Source organism: Neopelma chrysocephalum, unplaced genomic scaffold (assembly GCF_003984885.1).
Source record: "Neopelma chrysocephalum unplaced genomic scaffold, ASM398488v2 Primary Assembly neopelma1_299, whole genome shotgun sequence".
NCBI classification, from domain to species: Eukaryota; Metazoa; Chordata; class Aves; order Passeriformes; family Pipridae; genus Neopelma; species Neopelma chrysocephalum.
Window position 1 is genome coordinate 1577654 of NW_020897961.1, and position 18184 is coordinate 1595837.

The 18184-nt window shown below is 45.2% G+C and overlaps 1 protein-coding gene and 1 long non-coding RNA gene across 5 annotated transcripts in view; one reads left to right on the top strand and one right to left on the bottom strand.

Annotated features, from left to right (window-relative positions):
* The window catches only part of AUTS2 (AUTS2, activator of transcription and developmental regulator), a 27688-nt gene extending 23052 nt beyond the window's left edge, over window positions 1-4636 (top strand). For all 4 annotated transcript variants that reach the window (XM_027704994.1, XM_027704996.1, XM_027704997.1 and 1 more), the window contains one exon: window positions 1468-4636. In XM_027704994.1, the coding sequence (XP_027560795.1) occupies window positions 1468-2707 (1240 nt within the window). In that variant the 3' untranslated portion in view covers window positions 2708-4636. The remainder of the gene's footprint in view (window positions 1-1467) is intronic.
* Window positions 4369-9908, bottom strand: LOC113978236. The gene is made up of 2 exons (XR_003537517.1): window positions 6420-9908; window positions 4369-5297 (listed from the first exon to the last, which is right to left on the bottom strand). It is a non-coding gene; the product is annotated as an uncharacterized LOC113978236 (long non-coding RNA).
* Between the last annotated feature and the right edge of the window lie 8276 nt (window positions 9909-18184).

Sequence of the window (18184 nt, forward strand, 5' to 3'; positions counted from 1 at the left end):
GCCCAGCCTGTTCAGGGTACACCTTGCTCAGCAGCACCCAAAGAGCAACCATGGAAACTGGAGCTGGTGGGGACTTCAGAGGCCTCACTGCTTACCCCTCACTTTTCCCAGAGTCACAGAATCATTAGGGGTGGGAGGGACCTCTAGAGATCATCCAGTCCAACCCCCTTAGCAGGGACATCTGGAGAGGTGACACAGGAACACATCCCGGTGGGTTTTGTCTCCTGAGAGACCTCCCTGGGCAGCTGTTCCAGTGCTCTGCCACCCTCAATGGAGAGAAGGTCTTTCTCATGTTGAGGTGGAACTTCTTGTGGTTTAGTTTATGGCCATAATACTTTTTGTCTCTAACAGCTCATTGTCCATCTCACACAGAGCAGAATTTCCATGCTCAGCAAACAACACGTGTCCAACACTGAGCATCTGGAGCTGTCTTTAGGGAGAGACTCCAACTTAGAGATCAACTGAAATTAGTAGGAGGTTAAAATCATTGGAACTGAGGGATTAGATTGACCTTATGAATTTTATTAGTTATAAATAGGAAAGCTTTTTCACTTAGTGTTGCCCGTAACAACTCCTGGTCAACACTGCTTCCTGAAAATAATTGGTACGGAACCCATCCCCATATTTAGCTTTTTGTCCACTGCCAGGCAATAGTTCTCTAATCTTTTGGACACCATAAATAGGTTTGAAAGAGTGATGAATTCACAGTATTTTGAGACTTCCTAGCATTGGCCCTGTCCCTCCCTGCTGAGGAAGTGGTCACACAATCTGTGCCAGCTCTATTAAAGCACTTGCACCGAGGCCATTGCATTAGAGAAGTCTCTACCTGTTCAGAGAGGTGGGTTGTCACCAGCAGTACTGGTTTCTTGAGAGGCTTTTCTTTTCAGTTTGAAGAAGTAAATTGAATTGTCAGAAATAAATTGAAAAGCTACACATTTCTAGAGAATAGAGGAGAGAAATGAGTAAACATATATAGGTCTAGAAATGTTTTTAAAAGTCAGTTGAGAGAAATGTCATCTGTTTTCCCAAACATATTCCTAATAGAAGAAGCAGGTAAAATACTACTAACACATAATTTGGATTTAATTATCTCACTTTTTTGGATGAAATTAGTATGTTTTTACTTTTCTCTCTCTTTGCAAACATTCAAGGCCATTGTTTTAGAAATGTGTGTCCTAGACCTGGATTCCCATGGGAGCCTTCTGTGGACTTCAGTGTTTGAGATCTCAATCAGATTATTCATAAAGCAGCTTTGGGATCTTCTTCTCCTGGGATGAGATAATAGAACAGGCCAAGTTTAGAGATGGGATGTTCTTCTGGTGTTTTGGGTGTGCCAAAGGCACAGTGCATTAATGGTGCATGTTACCAACTCTCTGCAAAGCCACGAGCAGAGAGCCAGGCACTTGATGCTTTGTTTTATCTGCAGAGCTTCTCATGCCTTCATTTTCACACTTCTCTTTCTTGTAGGGAGAGCATTGAGAAAAGACACTCCAGCCATCCTTCGCCAGCACCAATCCATCCAGTAAATTCCCTCGGACATAACCGCAGCTCAAACGAGCAGATCAGGAGCCATCTGAACCCCGAGGTCCGAGAGAAAGAGAAACCCAAAGAACGAGAGAGGGATCACTCCGAATCCCGGAAGGAAATTAATGTTGAAGAGCACAAGGTGAAGGACAACTATATTTCGGAGAAAGAAGGCCTGAGCCATGAAAGCCGAGTGGTGGAAGAGTCTAAGCAGATGCCCAGGGTTCCTTCCCCCTATGCCAGGCCCCCCGTTGTGGAGAGCACCAGGCCCAACAGCACCTCAAACCGCGAGGCCGAGAGGAAGAACGAGCCGGCGTACGAGAATCCCAAGAAAAGCAACGAAGTCAAAGTGAAGGAAGAGCGAAAGGAAGACCATGATGTTCAACCTGAGGGACCTCAGACTCATCGGTCATCTGATCAGCCACCACCTATATCTACATCCAACGTCCATCCAAGTCCTCTAGTGTCTATGCCCATGACTGTAGGTGTAACTGGAATACATCACATGAACAGCATCAGTGGCCTGGATAGGACTCGCATGATGACGCCTTTTATGGGAATTAGCCCAATTCCTGGTGGAGAACGTTTCCCCTATCCTTCTTTCCACTGGGACCCGATGAGGGATCCCTTGAGAGATCCGTACAGAGAGCTGGATATTCATCGGAGAGACCCCCTGGGCAGAGACTTTTTGCTAAGGAATGACCCCCTTCACCGTCTTTCCACGCCAAGACTGTACGAAGCAGACAGGTCGTTCAGGGATCGGGAGCCTCACGACTACAACCACCACCACCATCACCACCACCCTCTGTCTGTCGACCCTCGGCGTGAGCACGAGCGGGGCACCCACCTGGACGAGCGGGAGCGGCTGCACATGCTGCGGGAGGACTACGAGCACGCGCGCCTGCACTCGGTGCACCCGGCCGCCCTGGACGGGCACCTGCCCCACCCCAGCCTCATCACCCCGGGACTCCCCAGCATGCACTACCCCCGAGTCAGCCCCCCCACGGCACACCAGAACGGCATCCTCAACAAAACTCCCCCCACAGCAGCTCTCAGTGCCCCCCCGCCTCTTATTTCCACGCTGGGACCTCGGCCCGGGTCTCCCAGAAGGACTACTCCTCTGTCCACGGAGATGAGGGAGAGGCCCCCCTCTCACACCCTCAAGGACATTGAAGCTCGATAAGCAGAGTGAGACTGAATAAAAACCACAGAAAGAGGGACAAAAACGTTGTACATGAACATAATATAAAGACCTTCTTACTAGTCATTGCTACAGACTGGGGATGTGACCCACTGTACAATATGTATAGACCCGAGTGCAAAGATTTTGAAATGGTTTTTTTTGTATATTATATGTTGAAATTTTCCAGATCTTTTAGCCAAGTCCATACGTTTCTCGTGTCTCCTACTCTATTTTATTTCTAGTTTAAGAATTTCAATATTTGAACTGAAGAACAAGACATCAATCCGAGTGATTTGACTAGAAACAAGCCACCACCAATGTCAACCCTACAAAGCTCTTTCAGACCAGAAATGAAGTCAATTGTAGATATTTATGTAAAAAGATTGCTTCATGGGTTAATGGTTCATATATGCAAAAAGGGTAAGATGAAAGCTTTACTTTGTACAAATGTAAATAGATAAAATTAAGTAACATAATACATTAATACTTCTTAAACTGTGCTATTTGCAAACTTAATATTGATCAACACAGTCTGCTTATGCTGTGTTACATATATTGTTATAGACAGCTAAACCCCTTCAACTATGCAATGAATTTAAGGCTTTTCACAAAAGCCCTTATAACTCAAAGGAGCCTTTTCAACACACAACATAATTAAAGTCATATTTTCCCTGAACAAGCTCATTTCTAATAGGAGCCTATTTCTCTTGCTTGTTTTGATGAAGAAACAGCCCACTAGAGGTGCAGTTTTCTGTCTGAAGCCCTGCATGAGGCTGCTGAGGTCACTGGAGCTCGTGTGTCGCTTCCACGGCGTCAGGGTCAGTGCTCTGTAAGCACCGACACTGAAGTCACGGCCAATTGGTTTTCAGTCACATTCATCTGGGTTAAACAGGAATAATCAAATGCTGGATCTTTTCCAGAACTTTTGTCACTTAACATGTCAAATTTCTTTCTGGAAGAGCATCTGCTTATAGCCATTCATGTCTGGTTTTATTGCCAGTGTGTCATTTTTATCTGTACACACGCTTTTCTTTTTTTTGTGTTAAGGGATTTTTAGCTACCTTGAAACAAATCCTACAAGAATACTTTTCTAAATGATGGATATGTTTTCACTGTGGATCAGTGTTTAATTAATGAACTCCATTGCAGATTTCATAATGCAATTTATTGTATTTCAGTTGGTAATAAAGTCTGTGAAGAGTTAACAGGCCAGCCTTGTTGTTCCCTAATCACAGAAGCCATGAAATAACACGAAGAACATGGTCCTTTTTACAAATATGAATCAATCTTCTGAAATCTTGTCTTTTCATAGCACACTTTTTTATAATGCATTAAGTTTCTTGTCTAAATATTTGGAGAGAATATGACTTTATCAGAGAGAATTCAATATCTTGTCTACTGGACTGTAAAATATATGTATGAAATAAAATTAGTTCCATTGGTCTTCTAGTGTATTAAAGTGCTATCTGAAGTTGTTACCCTGTTTTGGCAAAAAAAAAAGAAAAAAAAAAAAGAAAAAAGTTAACTACAGACAGTTGTTTCTAATGATCAGAGATCTATTTTAGTAGTCAACTGAAGGTTTAGTTGTGAGCTTCAGATTTTGTGAACTCCAGATGTTGTGCGGTGGTTTCTTTTCTTTTTTTTTCTTTTTTTTTCCTTTTTTTTTTTTTTAAAGAACAAAAGGAAAAATCCAAAAAAAATCCCGACCCTGAGGAATATGTACACTGGAACCGTAGTGGTAGCTTTCAGTATTGTAAAGAGATTGTTATATACAAACCTTTTTGCTGTTTATCCTGTATGTAATAAAGTCCTTTCTAGATCCTATGTGAAAAGCAAAGTGAAGCGGCTCTCAATCTTCAGCATGTTTCCTCATCAGCGAAGACTTGTGTAATGTAAATTGTGCCATGTTATTAAAAAATGTGAACTAAACTGCTAGGTGCTTCTTTGTGTGGAGTACCCCAGCGTTGCCATGGGGAAGAAATCCTTTTTCCCAACAGTGGGGTTTTGTTCAGAAGGAATAGCTGTTAAAAATGGAAAGGAAATGGCAAGCTTTTCTAAGCCATCTTATTAAAATTATTAGAGTGATCAGAGAAAAAGGAACAAAAAGGAGACCACATCCTTGGCTTCTTTAAAATATAGTAATACCCTACTTGGATTAGATTTTAATTAGACCATAATCTCAGTCTTCTGGATGCACATCATTAAAAGCCTTCTGGGTTTCTGACTGAAACCAGTTCTAGGTGGCCACAGAAGGATGGAACTACTGGAGCAAGTGTGAGAGTCCCCATGAGAGAGGTTCTGATGAAAGCATCGTCTTCCAGGCTCATCTCAGCGCTGTCAGAGGAGCCCTGACAGCTCTGTCGGTGTCTTCAGGGGGAAGAAACGTGCTCTTCATTGTCCAGACTATGATCTTTGTCCTCCCAGGTGCTGAGCAAACTCTTGCTGCTGGTCCTTAATTCCCAATTAAGCCAATGAGCCCTCACTCCCAGAGTCCCAGGAAGCATCGAGGCTTTCACTCCCTTTGATTTCAATCCAATTTAAGATCCGTGTGTCAAGTCTTCTACTGCTGGTGATGCTCAGAGGAATATGCCTGAGAGGTATAGAAAGAGATGAAACCAGATTTTTTAATGCTTTTAAACTCTCTCAGGTGCCTTCCTTGTTTTTCAGAAGTTTGATGCAGGGATGTTAGCTTGCAGGTATAGACAATTTGATCTTTTTTGCAGGGTTTTCTCTTCAGGACATTTGTCTTAAATCTTCTATTTTTGAATTCACTAGTGTTTAAGAAATGAAGTTCATTTAAAGACCACACCAAGTACCATCTGTGGGAATGAAATGAGTGGTAAGAGTATTAATTCTGTAGGTTGTGTGAGATTTAGATCACAGAAAGCCCTCAGCTACTGTGCTTACAGCACCCAGGACTTTGCTTTAGGCTTTAAAGTCCCACCTTCCCACACTCCAACTATTTTTCCACTTAACTTAGCATCTTCCTATCACCAGTTGAGATGCCAACCATAGTGTACAGGAGAGGAATCTTGGAAAGCACTCCTAACATTTGTTTCCCAATACAATGTTCATTAAATGCCACGCTTTGACCCTTCTTTTTTAACTTTCTATATTGTCTTTGTTTTTCCTTACCTTGCTCTAGCCTGGTTTTCATCTATTCAGACCTTACTGCTGCAATCTTTGCAGTCCTTTTCTCTCTCATGGCCTATGACAGCTAAATCTATCACAGGCAGCAATAGACACTGCAGAATATTTTCCCAAAAGTCACAGACATCTTATATTTTTGTTCCTTTTTACCTTTGCCTGTATGAGCTCATGAAAACTGTAGTCCTTGCTGGACTGGAAGATAGGGGAGGATTTTACTGAAAGTATTTTCGTTTGCTGTGGCTGTGCCTTGTTAAGTAATTCTTTAGCACGATTCTTGCTGCTTTGAACTCTAACTGCTGCTTCACACGTGCAGGTGACCCTGCTGAAAGCCCCCTGGAACAAGGTAACACACCAGTGGTCATGTTGTTTTCCAGAGGAGCTCCTTGACTTGCTGCTCTGGTTCTGGCAAGGAAGAAGAGTGAGCTGTGGTTCAAACAGTGGCCAAAGGCTCAGATCACGTGGGGTTTTGTTACTCCCACGGTGACTCAGTTAAGTCCCACCTGGATAAACCAACTTCCTTCTTTGGACTCCACCTGCCAGCTTTGAGCATACCTGTACTTACCTTCAGAGGGTGATTTGGAGCAGGATCCCAACTGAAACGGGCTGAATTGCCTTTTGAAGGTGACTCTGCCTTAACTCTGGATGAAGATAAACCTCTAACTTTGCTGGTTGAGAAAAGTGCACGCAAAGGAGTGGTGGGACTTCCTCCTCCCTTGCTGGTTTACAGTCTGTCAGAGCTTCCTTGTTCCCACTGTAAGGTACCAGTCCTGGCCATTCCTTAAGTGAAGCTCTTTTGGGGACTGTCTGTCTCTCACTCTGTGATTGCTCTGTGCTTGCTACCCTGACTGGGGCAAGTGAGCATTGCCCAGTGCTGCTGTAATACAAAAAACTCCCTCAGTAGTATTAAAACTGAAGGTCTCAGTGAATTAGCCATGGTAACCTCTATGAAAGCCTCCAGATTTTTGCCAGCTGAGGAGAACCAGAGCTGCAGGTGAGGGCACACTGTTCTCCCAGTGTCCTGTCTCCAGTTGGAGGGGCTGGGACTGCTTGTGGCCATGGGCAAGGTGGAAGTTCCCAGCTGGCAATGTGTTGGGGACACACACCTTCCCTTTTCCACAGGTGTCTTGCAACTGAAATCATGTTAGCAAAAGGTATTTCCTGGTGATAAAGAATATCCCCCTTCTCATTCCTGCACTGTCTGCATATGGAGACACAGGTATTGATAGCTGTCAAAATGCTCACGTGCTGTCAGGCACAATATCAGGGATGAAGCTCAATCCAGCAAGGAGCAGGATATGAAATCATGGTGCCACCCTACAATCTCCCACATCCTTTGTGCTGCCATTTGGTGTTTCCTCTACTGGGCTGGTAATCCCTGTTTTATACATGGGAAAAGTGCTGCTGGGAACACAAAACTCAGAGTCACCAGTGGAATACCAGGTGCCTGAGTCAGCCCAGGAGTCACCCAGAGGTTACTGTCCAAGCCACTTGAGAACAAAAAAAAAAAGCCTGGATCAGGTAAATTGCAGAGTCAGTGGTGGTAGGAGATGAGGAATTTCTGCGCTGCTCTTCTGGTTTTAGAAAGCACTTTCAACCCTCGCCCATGTTAACAACTTCTGGCACCCTATATTTGTTAAACTTATCCAGGAAAGAATGGGTTTACTTATTTATTGATAATTCAAGTACCTCAAGTATTGACCCAAGCTGATAAGGCCTGTGGTCATTCTGATTACTGAGGGCAGATATGCTGTATTTTAGCACTTAATGTGGCTTGTTTAATCATCATTATTGCTCAACATTGAAACTCACTTCGAGTGCAGCATTTTCCTTGATTGAATTTATAAGTTTCTCTACTGAAAAAGCTTGCATATAGCCCCAGGAACTGAACCATCCACCCCTTGGTACAATTATCTTTGTTTCAATACAAGAAAATAATTAAGCATGAACTCAATCAGCTTATTACATAGAGCCTTTACCTATATACATATATACATGTATACAAAATATACAGTATGATTATGAAATGTATCTTTTGCTTTGCATCTTCAAAGCCCTTAACTAGTTTCTGTTGAATCACTGTTGAGGGGGCAGGGTGGGTGCTTTATGCAGCAGAAACTGCATTAAAACCTTGGAAATTTGTTTTCTTTTCTTTTACAGACAACTGAAAATGCAACTATAAACTTCCTGGGATTTTCAGTGGTCCCTATTTTTGGGGGCTCGGTGTATTTGGTGGAAACATGATGCATTTGGAGCTCGTTTGATTAAAAAAAAGGGTGTTATTGCCCTCCAAAAGGAAAGCTTTGTCTCAGTTAATCCTAGAAAGTGAAGCAGAACTGGATGTATTTTAAGCTGTTAGAAGAAGATGTCGTTCTGCAGCCGTACCACAAGAGGGTAGTTCAAGAGAGCCTGAAATGTGTGCAGGCTGACGGGATGGCTCTGCTGTTTTGGGCAAGGTGAATGTAGCAGTAAATTATTTTTATGAGAGTCTGATCTGTGAGGAGCTCTCCTGGTCCCCTGCATAAATGAGAGAAACCCCAGTGGGGCTGTGGCAGGCACTGATCAGGTTGATTAAGGAGTGACCTTGCTTTATCACATTTAATACAAGGCACTGGAAGTGGTCCATACCCAGAGCATTCAGCTCGATAAAGGCAATTGTATTTTGGAGAGTTAGGCTTAAATTGCACAGTGCTACAGTCCAGCAACAAAGCACATTACTTGTGTAAAGGGAATAAAAGATGCTTCTCTATAGCAAATAGTATGTACAGTATGAGTTAGTGTGTGTTGGACTCAGTGATCCTTGTGGGTCCCTTCCCTCAGGATATACTATGATTCCATTCTATGAGCTCCTTAAAGTCTCTGCCTTTAGTGAGCACATCCATCTGATTTTTCCATTTTCTGGCTTTTGAAACAATTAGCCAAGGCCTAAGCAAGAGAATTGCTTCCTTTGGAGATGGGGGAAAAAACTGATGCCAAATTTCCTAAGAAGATAAATTAAAATGGTTTATTTACCATCACCGGAGCTGTCTGCTTAATACCAGCAGAAAGCTTGGCCCTGCTTTTACCTTTTCTACCCTATTTGCCTTTGTCACGTCAGCGGAGAGCCAACATGGAACAGGGCAGTGGGCACAGCACCAAGGCTGCCAGAGCTCAAGGAGTGTTTGGATGATCCTCTGGGGCACAGGGTGTGACTCTTGGGGATTGGCCTGTGCAGGGCTAAGGATTGGACTCAATGTGGGTCCCTTCCTGGCTCGGCCTATTCTGGGATCCTGTGATTTCCCTGATGCTGCGCTCGCACTCCTGACTCTCCCAAAGGGCTGCCTGAGGAGCAGCAAGGCGTAGCCCCACATAGCCCCACTGCTGTCTGGCCTGGCTGAGGACCACAGCGGGGCTGGAGGAGCCTTCATGTCCCTCCTCATATTGCCTGTCCCCAGACTGGCCATGGCAAGCACCTGGAAATGCATCTGTCCCCATGGGCACAGCCTGGGGTGTCTGACCTGGAGCCTTTGGGAAGGGTGGCAGCCCCTCGCCACCTGCTCCCAGGACACCTGGGAATGCTGAGAAGAACTGAGCTCAGCCAAAATCGGGGTGCCCAGCTCTTCTCACCTGGGAGCCACAACAGCGTTTCCATGATGCCGGCAGTGATGTGGAGCGCGGTGCTGAGGAGATGGAGGCTCACAGGGGCACCTCGGCACCCTGGCCATCCCCACCCCAACACCAGGGGGGCTCCCCCGGCAGCACCAGGGCTGAGGGGGGATGCAGGCCCTGCCCTGAAGGCAGAGCTTGACGTGCCCCACAGCCCTGACGATCGTGTCTCATCCACCTCGCAGCGTTACTGCCGGGGCTTGTTGTCAGCGGAGTCATGCTATGATAGTCATTATGGTTTTAAATGACTCATTTTCCACTTAACTGTATTATTGTGGCTTACAGAGCATCTGGAGCTTTGCAGCAGTAAATACATCACTGAATGCTACAGCAATGTACCAATCTATTGCTTTGAAGAATCTGTTTAGCAAAATGCAGCCGGGGCGGGCAGGTGTGTCTGCGCCTGTGCCGGCCAGCCCAGCTCTCCAGGGCACCTGTCCTGCACCAGAAAGGGGTAGGAACGCGGCTGATGGTGACCTGTTTGTGCAAACTGATTGAGCATCTTTAGTGCAATTTGATGACGCCTCAATTTGGTGGTTTTAGTGTGAAAAAATGAGACATTCTTGTCAAGACGCACGAGACCCTGCGCTGGCGCTGAGGTGGCCGGGCCTGTGAGGTGTTGGCGTCTCGGGGAACGCCATGGGTCTTCTCTGATCACCCTGACTGGAAGGACCCCCTCTCTAACATGAGGAAGGACTTTTTATATCATATTTATTATGGAGTTTTTATGTTTTCTCAGCGGTAGGCACGGCCCGGGATGGAGCTGCAGAGGGCAGTGTGGGAGAGGGAAAGCCCGGCCAAGATGGCGGCGGGGCCGGCGCGCTCGGGCACTAGAGGGAGATGGCGGGCTGCGGCTCGGGCAGCTCTCACAAAGCCAAAAATACGACTTTTTGGGGGCTGTTTGGGTTTTTAACCCCCAAATGGACCCTCCCTGCCCGCAGCTCTTGTGCCGGGCTGCAGAGAGGCGGCGGCCGGCGCTCCTCGGGCGGCCGCGCCTCGAGCTCTGCACAGATCTCAGCAGCTCCCGCTTCTTATTTTAGAGCTGTGAGGGGCTGGGGGGAGAGTCTGGTCGGGAGTTATTTTGATAAAGGCATCTTGAGAAACATCTTGAGGAACGCAGCAAGTTGGAAGTAAAGGCTGGGGGAAAAAAAAACCCGCACTGTCTGTAAGTTCATGTGTCGCCTGAGGTGATGGAAAAATGAAGTGGGAAAAGGAGCAGGTGCGACAGACTGGGGTTCGCATGTGTTCATTTACTTGTCATAAAAACAGGCAGCAAACGCTTTGCTTTCTCCGCCAGCTCCTCGGAACGTGGTCCCTGGTGCCCTCGGCCCTCGGGAGGACAGACTGGCAGCAGCAGCAGAAATGCCAGGGAAGGTCAATGTGGTGGCCTGCGGCTCCACATAAACCTGGTTAAAAGTAAGAATTAAAGGGAAATAAAAGCCTGTTTAGGGAGGGGAAAGAAACGCCCAACAACTCCTCTCTTTTCAGATTTTTGCCACCCATACTCACCTTGTTGCCTCTTCCCCAACAGCCTGTGTAATTTCTCACTTTGTACTTAAAAAGAAGGCAGGATGCTGGGGAGCAAGAGAAACCCTTTAGTAGTTTCTTTTCTTCGCCAGAGTTGAGTTTCATTAGACAAGTTTGGGTGGGAGAAGTTGTTTTCCCTGAACACCGTCCTGGCACAGCCTGGCTGGGATGGGTGGACAGCAGGACGGTGAGGACAGACAGCTGGTCACTCAGGATGGGCTGTGTCCTCCACTTCGGGTGTGAGAATGAGGATCTCGAGGATTTTGAAGGGGAATTTGTACTCACACCAGCATCATGTAGGTTTAGTGTGACAGGGGGACTCCTGAGCTCTGGTAATGTGGGGATGAAGCCAGACTGTGTGGAATTAGACATAAAATTTGCTCTCACTCCAGTTGTGTGGAGGTAAATTAAGTGTGTGTTGTTCTGTAGCATGTTTCTTCAGACGACTGCACGTTTTACAATTGTATTTCAAAGCAAAGGACTAGAGGCTTCAGGTTTGATTTCTGTTGCAGCCTGCTGGGGAGTCTTAAAATGAATATTAAGAACCTGTGCCTTTGTTTTTTCACTATGATAAGTGATGCTTTTCTCCCTGTCCTTCCCTCCTGCCTTGTCTCTTGTAAAGAATTTTATATCTGTTATTAGGAATTCTGTAAGAGAGGTTTCATCGTGGTCTTTTCGTTTTATTCCTTTTTTTTCCCTGCAGTTACATTTTCTAATACCCATTAGCAATGCAGTAAGTCTATTCTGGCAGATTATTTAGTTTTATCTTTAGGTTGGCTTGAATTTGGAGGGCCTACAATCACTGTGGGCATTGGATTTTAAGAATTGTTCTGTAATGACTGCAATAGCTTTATATCACTGCTAATTCTGAACTCCGTGAACCTGTTCCCTGTCTCCACAGCTTTGGCTGAGCAAACTTTGCTCTGAATGGCACCATGACTGCTTGATGAAACAGAGAACAGTCTATTTGCAGCAAATCTAGCATAGAGTGGGTGGATCTCTGACTAATTGATAATCTACATGAGTTTCTATGAAATTCTGGAATCTAGACTACTGTGGGATCAAACTGGACCTTGTTTTTGTGCCTGTGCCTTTGACAACTTTCTCCCCAAATGTGCAGGACTGAATTTGCCCGTCACTGAAGGGTGAATGTCCTTGACTTTGACTTCCAAAATACCTGCTGCATGTTGGTGTGTGAACTCAGCACTTTGCTGAACCTGGGAATCCAGCTGGAAAATAAGAAGACAGCTCTGCAACACCACACCTGTTGGTGATTCTTGCTTTTGATTTTCTTTTTAAATGCATCCCATCAGTGAAATTGCATCCCATCAGTGACATTTTCCACTTAACTCATCAAGACAGGAAAAGACCCTCACAAATATATATTGTGGGGGACAAAAGACAAAATGTGATGATCAAGTGTAAAATAGTAGGATTTTCTTTTGTCTACAATACTAGATTAGAGTTTTGGCTCTATAAAGGAAAATTAGTTTGCTATTATCTTGTGTTTTTTTGGCAGGTGGTTGACTTCAGAAGTTCAGATGGATTATCTGGAAGGCAAATGCAGAGTTAGCACCTCTGTAATATCTGATGGGTATAAAACCAGTGCCTGAACATTAGCCTGGGGGAGGATGTTGTGTGGGGATATTTCTGCTTTGGAGCAAGGGACAGAGGATGGTCTAACTGGGAGATAAACAGGAGGTCTAAATGGAAAGTAATGGAAACTCACTTGCAAAATAAAAAGGTTTTTTTGTGCATTTCTGAATCTGCAAGTGTTGGAAAGACAGAGGCTGATGATACTTGTGAATCTTTTCTTCCTGTAGGTAACTGAAGACCTGTTGAAGGTAATAAACTCTCTCACTGCTGAGCATCAGAGAAATCCCAGGAGTTCCTGAATTTCTCACAGGAATGAAAACATTTATTAGCGATGTTACTGGAAGAGTTGGGGCAAAATCACCTATTTTGGTTGTTTTAGTAAAGCTGAACAGGCACCAGGTTGGGGTTGTGGAGCTCTTGTTGCCTCTGCAGCTCAGTAAGAGACTCTCAGGTTTACATAGTTTACCCAAGATCAAAATGAGCCTAATATTCCAAACTTCTCTGTGTATATTATCCATTGTATTATATCTCCATCCTGTAGATCTGTGAAAACAGTAAACAAGAGAAATCATTCTTCTGGATGGAGAATGAAACTCTCCTGATAACTTTAAAAGACAAAACAGACAGTGTCAATTTGAAATGTTTACCCAGGATGAAGTAATGGTTTCTAATGCCCCAGCACAGCCACAGCCTGGGGTGGTTTGCCACAGGGCAGACGGGGACCTGGGACCATGCCAGCTTCAGGAAGCAGAGTTCAGGCTCTCTGTGAATCCCAGGGCATATTCCAGAGCAAGCCAAGCCAATAACTGAGTCTTTGCAATAATCAGACTTTCAGGTTCCCAAAACGCTGACACGCATCAGTCCAGAGGAACCCAAAAACTGAAGATATTTTCCTTTGAAATCTGACCAAAGGTTCCCTTCTCATATTTTCCCTGAGGGGAGCACAATCCACAAGTCTGGAGGCTCTGCCAACTTTGGTAGACACAAGTTTCCAAACGCTGCTGGTGCTGTAGAGCACCAAAAGCCCTTTCAGGTGATTTATGTGTCTGCTCTCCCTGAGATGTTGTGAAATCCCTGCAGCCTAAGAGAGTCCGTAGGGAACCGGCCCCTGTTTTTGGAAGAGAGTCCATTCCAGGAGGCATTTTCATTTTGATTCATTGCCTTTTTCCAGTGTTTTCCTGGAAGATTTTCAGCAGCTCTAATTCTGCCTTGTGTGCTTTGGTGGCAGACACCTCAGGGCCCATCCTGGCACACTGAATGTGTGCATGTGGCACTCAGCCCTGGTTTGGGCAGCACCTAAAGGCCACCACAGAGCTCCAGCTGCTCACTGGGCTAAGGCATGTCTGTTTGCTTGTTTAGATTTGCTTAGTTTTGGGTGTGAGTCACCTGTGCCACGGTCTATAAGGCAGGAAAAGGTGGCTCCCTAACCAGGTATGGCCCAACCAAGACTGTGCAAAGACAAGGAAACGGCTTTGCCTTAACGGGATGGGCTTTGGTGCCAAAGTGGTTTTAGTGGTTTATGTGTTGCCCAGTTTTTTCAGGCAGTGAAGAAGCACTTTAGGGTGGGATTTGGTAGATACTCAAACCAACAGCTTTTGGGTGAGCTTCTCCCACAGGTGGAAGGTGACAGTAAGAGACAAAGTATGCAGGTTCATAGGCTACAGCTGAAGTTTGGAGGGAGCAGGGCTGGGAGGTTTGATCTGTTTCTTCTCTTACTCCAGCCATCCTAAACGAGGTCAGGGTACAGCAGCATAAATTAAGTATCTCACTAAACCATAGACAGGAGTCGAATACTTGCAGGTCCACAGTGAAGACAGACCTCTGTCCATCTTGTGGAGAATGTTTTCATTCCCAGGAGTCTGGTCAGTCATGGGTTTTGCTGATGTCTTGTATGTGTTGAGCTGATTATTTATGGCCCCTGGTTGTTTAGTATCTCTGTATCTCACAGACTTAACTGTTCTTCGGTTGTCTGGGGTTGTTTCAGTTTTTTGTCATGTTTGTAAGAGCAGTTTATAAATGAGGAATCCAGTCACAGAAACATGAAGTTCAAGACTGTATGGAGCTGCTGAAGGAGGTGGGGATGAGCCTTCAGCTGTGGTTCCCCAAGTTGATCCTTTTCCCCAGCCTGGCAGGCACCACTGCAGGGCTGATGTTTTAGAGACCAAGTACCCAGCTGACTCAGGAAGGAGAGGAGAGATGCAGAGTAACGTGTTCAGCCCCAGAGCTGGTCACTTCAAACCATGAATAACTCCTGTTTTCCAGGAATCCATTCTAACACTACTAGGGCTTAAGCTGCTCTTTACCCAAACAAAAGACTTATCCCTTCTGGGTTGCAATGTAGCATTTCTGCCTGCCCTAAATTCACTTAATTTTAACTTAATCGCTCTGTATTCTTTAATGTTTCAGTGAAACTGCCACATTGCTGTCTCAGCAGTAGTAGTGAGGAGTTGAAAGGAGCTAATCATGCTGTGTAGCTCAATGCCTTGTGGTTTATTATTAAGAATAAAGACAAGCACTCCCCTATTTTATCTCTAATATGCAGTTTACTTAATTCCTAATCCTCTGAAGAGATGCTGTTCTTCCAAACGGTTTGGCTTGTGCCTGACTTTCAAGCTGCACATGAAACTTAAAAGCGGAACTGCTCAGTGCTGAGAGAATTTTAATAAATGCATGCATAAGTCAGTCTTCATTAGCTGCTCCTTAAACATTCAGGGAGAGAAGTTTTCCTTTTCCTGGTGTGCTTAGTTGGAATTACTGCTTTGTTGTTGTGTGGAATGGCCACTGAGGCGAGATGCTGAGCAAACACACCCACTGACTGAGAGCTGAGTTCTTTAAGTGTTGGGAACTGTCTGAAATACCTGTCCTTCCTCGGCTGCCAATTCTTTTCTTAGCCTGACTGCTGCCTCCTCCCTGATATTTCCATAGCTCCTGCCTCCTCCCCGTTATTTCCATAGCTCCTGCTAAATCTGGCTGCTGAGTTCACTGAGGACAGGGGGCTGTGGGACGAGTTAACAAGCTCTGCAAGCAGCTACATCATTACAGTGATACTTCTCTTTCTTTTCAATGTGTTACAGCGCAAAGGTATTTAGCAAACAGTTTAACAAACTTCATCTGCAGAATTTTGGCATTGTTGTGTTTTCACTTGTGGAAAAACTTGTCTCTGTTCAGCCTCTGGAATAAAAGCTCCAAAAATTCCATGATGACCTCTGTACTCAGCTTAAATTTTCAAACTGCACAGAGTCACCCAAGCTCATTGTTTTAGAGGATTGTTTCCATTGCCCCTCTCTTTTGGGTACATTTAATTTTAGCCTCTTGCAATTTTCCTGTTTCACCAATAGCCCCCAGATTCATCTTGTTCCACTCAGCTAATTGGATCAACATTATATTTATTGTAGGGTATTGATTTGATAATACCAATCTTCAACTCTTAACTGTAATCTCATATTTTCTCTGCCCTCAAAGCAGCCCTGCCAAATGTCCCCCCTGCCCCACCTTTGCACTTGGACTTCATTTAAAATCACAGCAGTGATTAACAGCCCTGAAGCCACTGATGCTCTGCCCTGCAGGCCCCTTGTTGCCTTCAGGAGCACTGAAGGCTGAGGCAAAGGCCTTGGATCTCCCACATCTCCTAGTAGCTGCTCCATGCTGACAGAAATGACCTCCCAAAATCTGGGGCTTGTGTTTCTGCAACTGGTTAGTCACCTGGGTGCTTAGCCTTGGTACATTTGGAGGAGGTTAAATACCTCAAATATTTGCTTGCCTGTGCTCACTCTTCAATGTTCAGACTTCTGGCAAGAGCTCAACATCCCAGTTCCCCAGTGACCTGTGGAAATCTCTGCCTAAGTGTCTAAAGCATATAAATCTTCAGCTTTTCATAGAGTCAAGAAATGTTTTCAATGAGACGAAGTCTGATTCACTGAAATGAGCAGCTTTTCAGGAACTGTGGCAAACAGAATCTTTGTGATCCTCTGTGTAAAGCAAGTGCTTTGCTGTGTGACAGTCAGGGTGCAGGTTCAGGTACTATGGACTCTGCACAGTTTGAAGCTTCATGTCCATCTTTATTTTGACTCCTGAAAAACCACGTTCATTATGTAGAGTGCATTCTCTGAAAGGCTGGAATTGTGCTCTGCACTGGCCAGGGATTTTCCTCAGCTTCTCCTCAAGGGAGCTGAGACTTCCTCCAACCTGAGCTGCCTTTGCTTGTCTTTGGGTGCCTTTTGTCCATGGTGAGGCTCCATCAGCCATCCTGCCCCACACCAAGGCTGATCCTTTGCAAGGAGCTGCTTGCCCTTGGGATCCTGGCTGTTCTCCCATCTCCTCCAAAACAGGACTGCAACAGTGCCTTATTTTGGCAGAGGGGAAATGAGAAGCAAAATGGTCTGTCTGTCCCTTGGTTACAGCGTGGTGATAATAACACCAAGGTTGTGGGTTTGATCCCTGTCCAGGCCAGTCATGGAAGAGTTGGACTCGATGATCCTTGTGGGTCTCTTCCAACTCAGAGGATTCTGTGATTCCATGAAACCTGCTGTGCAGTCCAGAGCAGAGGCTGATGTGCTCACACAGGGGAGAGCAGTCTCCAGGTGTAGGCAGCTTCATTTTCTGTCTCACTTTGCAGTTGTCACAGTTTTAAAGAATATTTTCATTATTCTATGGCAGTTGTAAGACACTTCCATGGTTTGACAGCTTCTATGCCAGATAACTACTCATCACACAGATGAATTTCTCTTTCAATATCAACATTTCACTCTTCTGAGATCCAAAGCAAGGAGAGGACAACCATCAGGAAGTAACAGGCTGTAAACACGAGGGGTGGGAATGCTGTCACAGGGATACCAAAGGAAGATGTGATTGTGAGGGAGTGGGGTTTTTTTGTGCTATTTGACATTACATTGACTGAGAATTTGGTTATGTGCTTCAGAACCACTGCTGAGAGGGGAGGGGGAAACACAGCAGAAAAATTGCTGGTTGTACCTTGCTGACGCCTAAAATCTTTCTGACACAGCACCTGCTCAACCTTAGCTATTCCTTGAGAAAACAAACCTTTTTCACTTCTTTCCGTTGTGACAGGTTATCTCTGACTGAAGTTTTACTTCTATTTATTAATAAAGAAATGCATTTCCCCCTCAGAGAAAAGAATTACTTATCACTACTCTAACTTGCTAATTCTTCTCACTTCTCTGAAGGAACAGTGCAGTAGCTGACAGCAATTTTTGGGAGGCCCAGGCCTGGGACTGCAAACAAATGTGTGTTCAGTCTGGGATTCTGTCTCCAAACAGCAGCAAGGCTCCTGGAATGGGAGTGTAAGTTAATTTAGGGCAAGACTTACAAGGAGTGGCTGAGGTGCCTTGTCTTGTTCAGCCTGGACAGGAGGAGGCTGAGGGGATCTCCTGGCAACTGCACCTTCCTTGAGGGGAGGTGCTGATCTCCTCCCTCTGACCAGGACAGGACATGAGGGAATGGAGTGAAGCTGCCAGAGAAGTTCAGGTTGGACATTAGGACAAGGCTCTTCTCTGGGAGGGTGGTTGGTCCCTGGAACAGGCTCCCCAGAGCAGTGCTCATGGC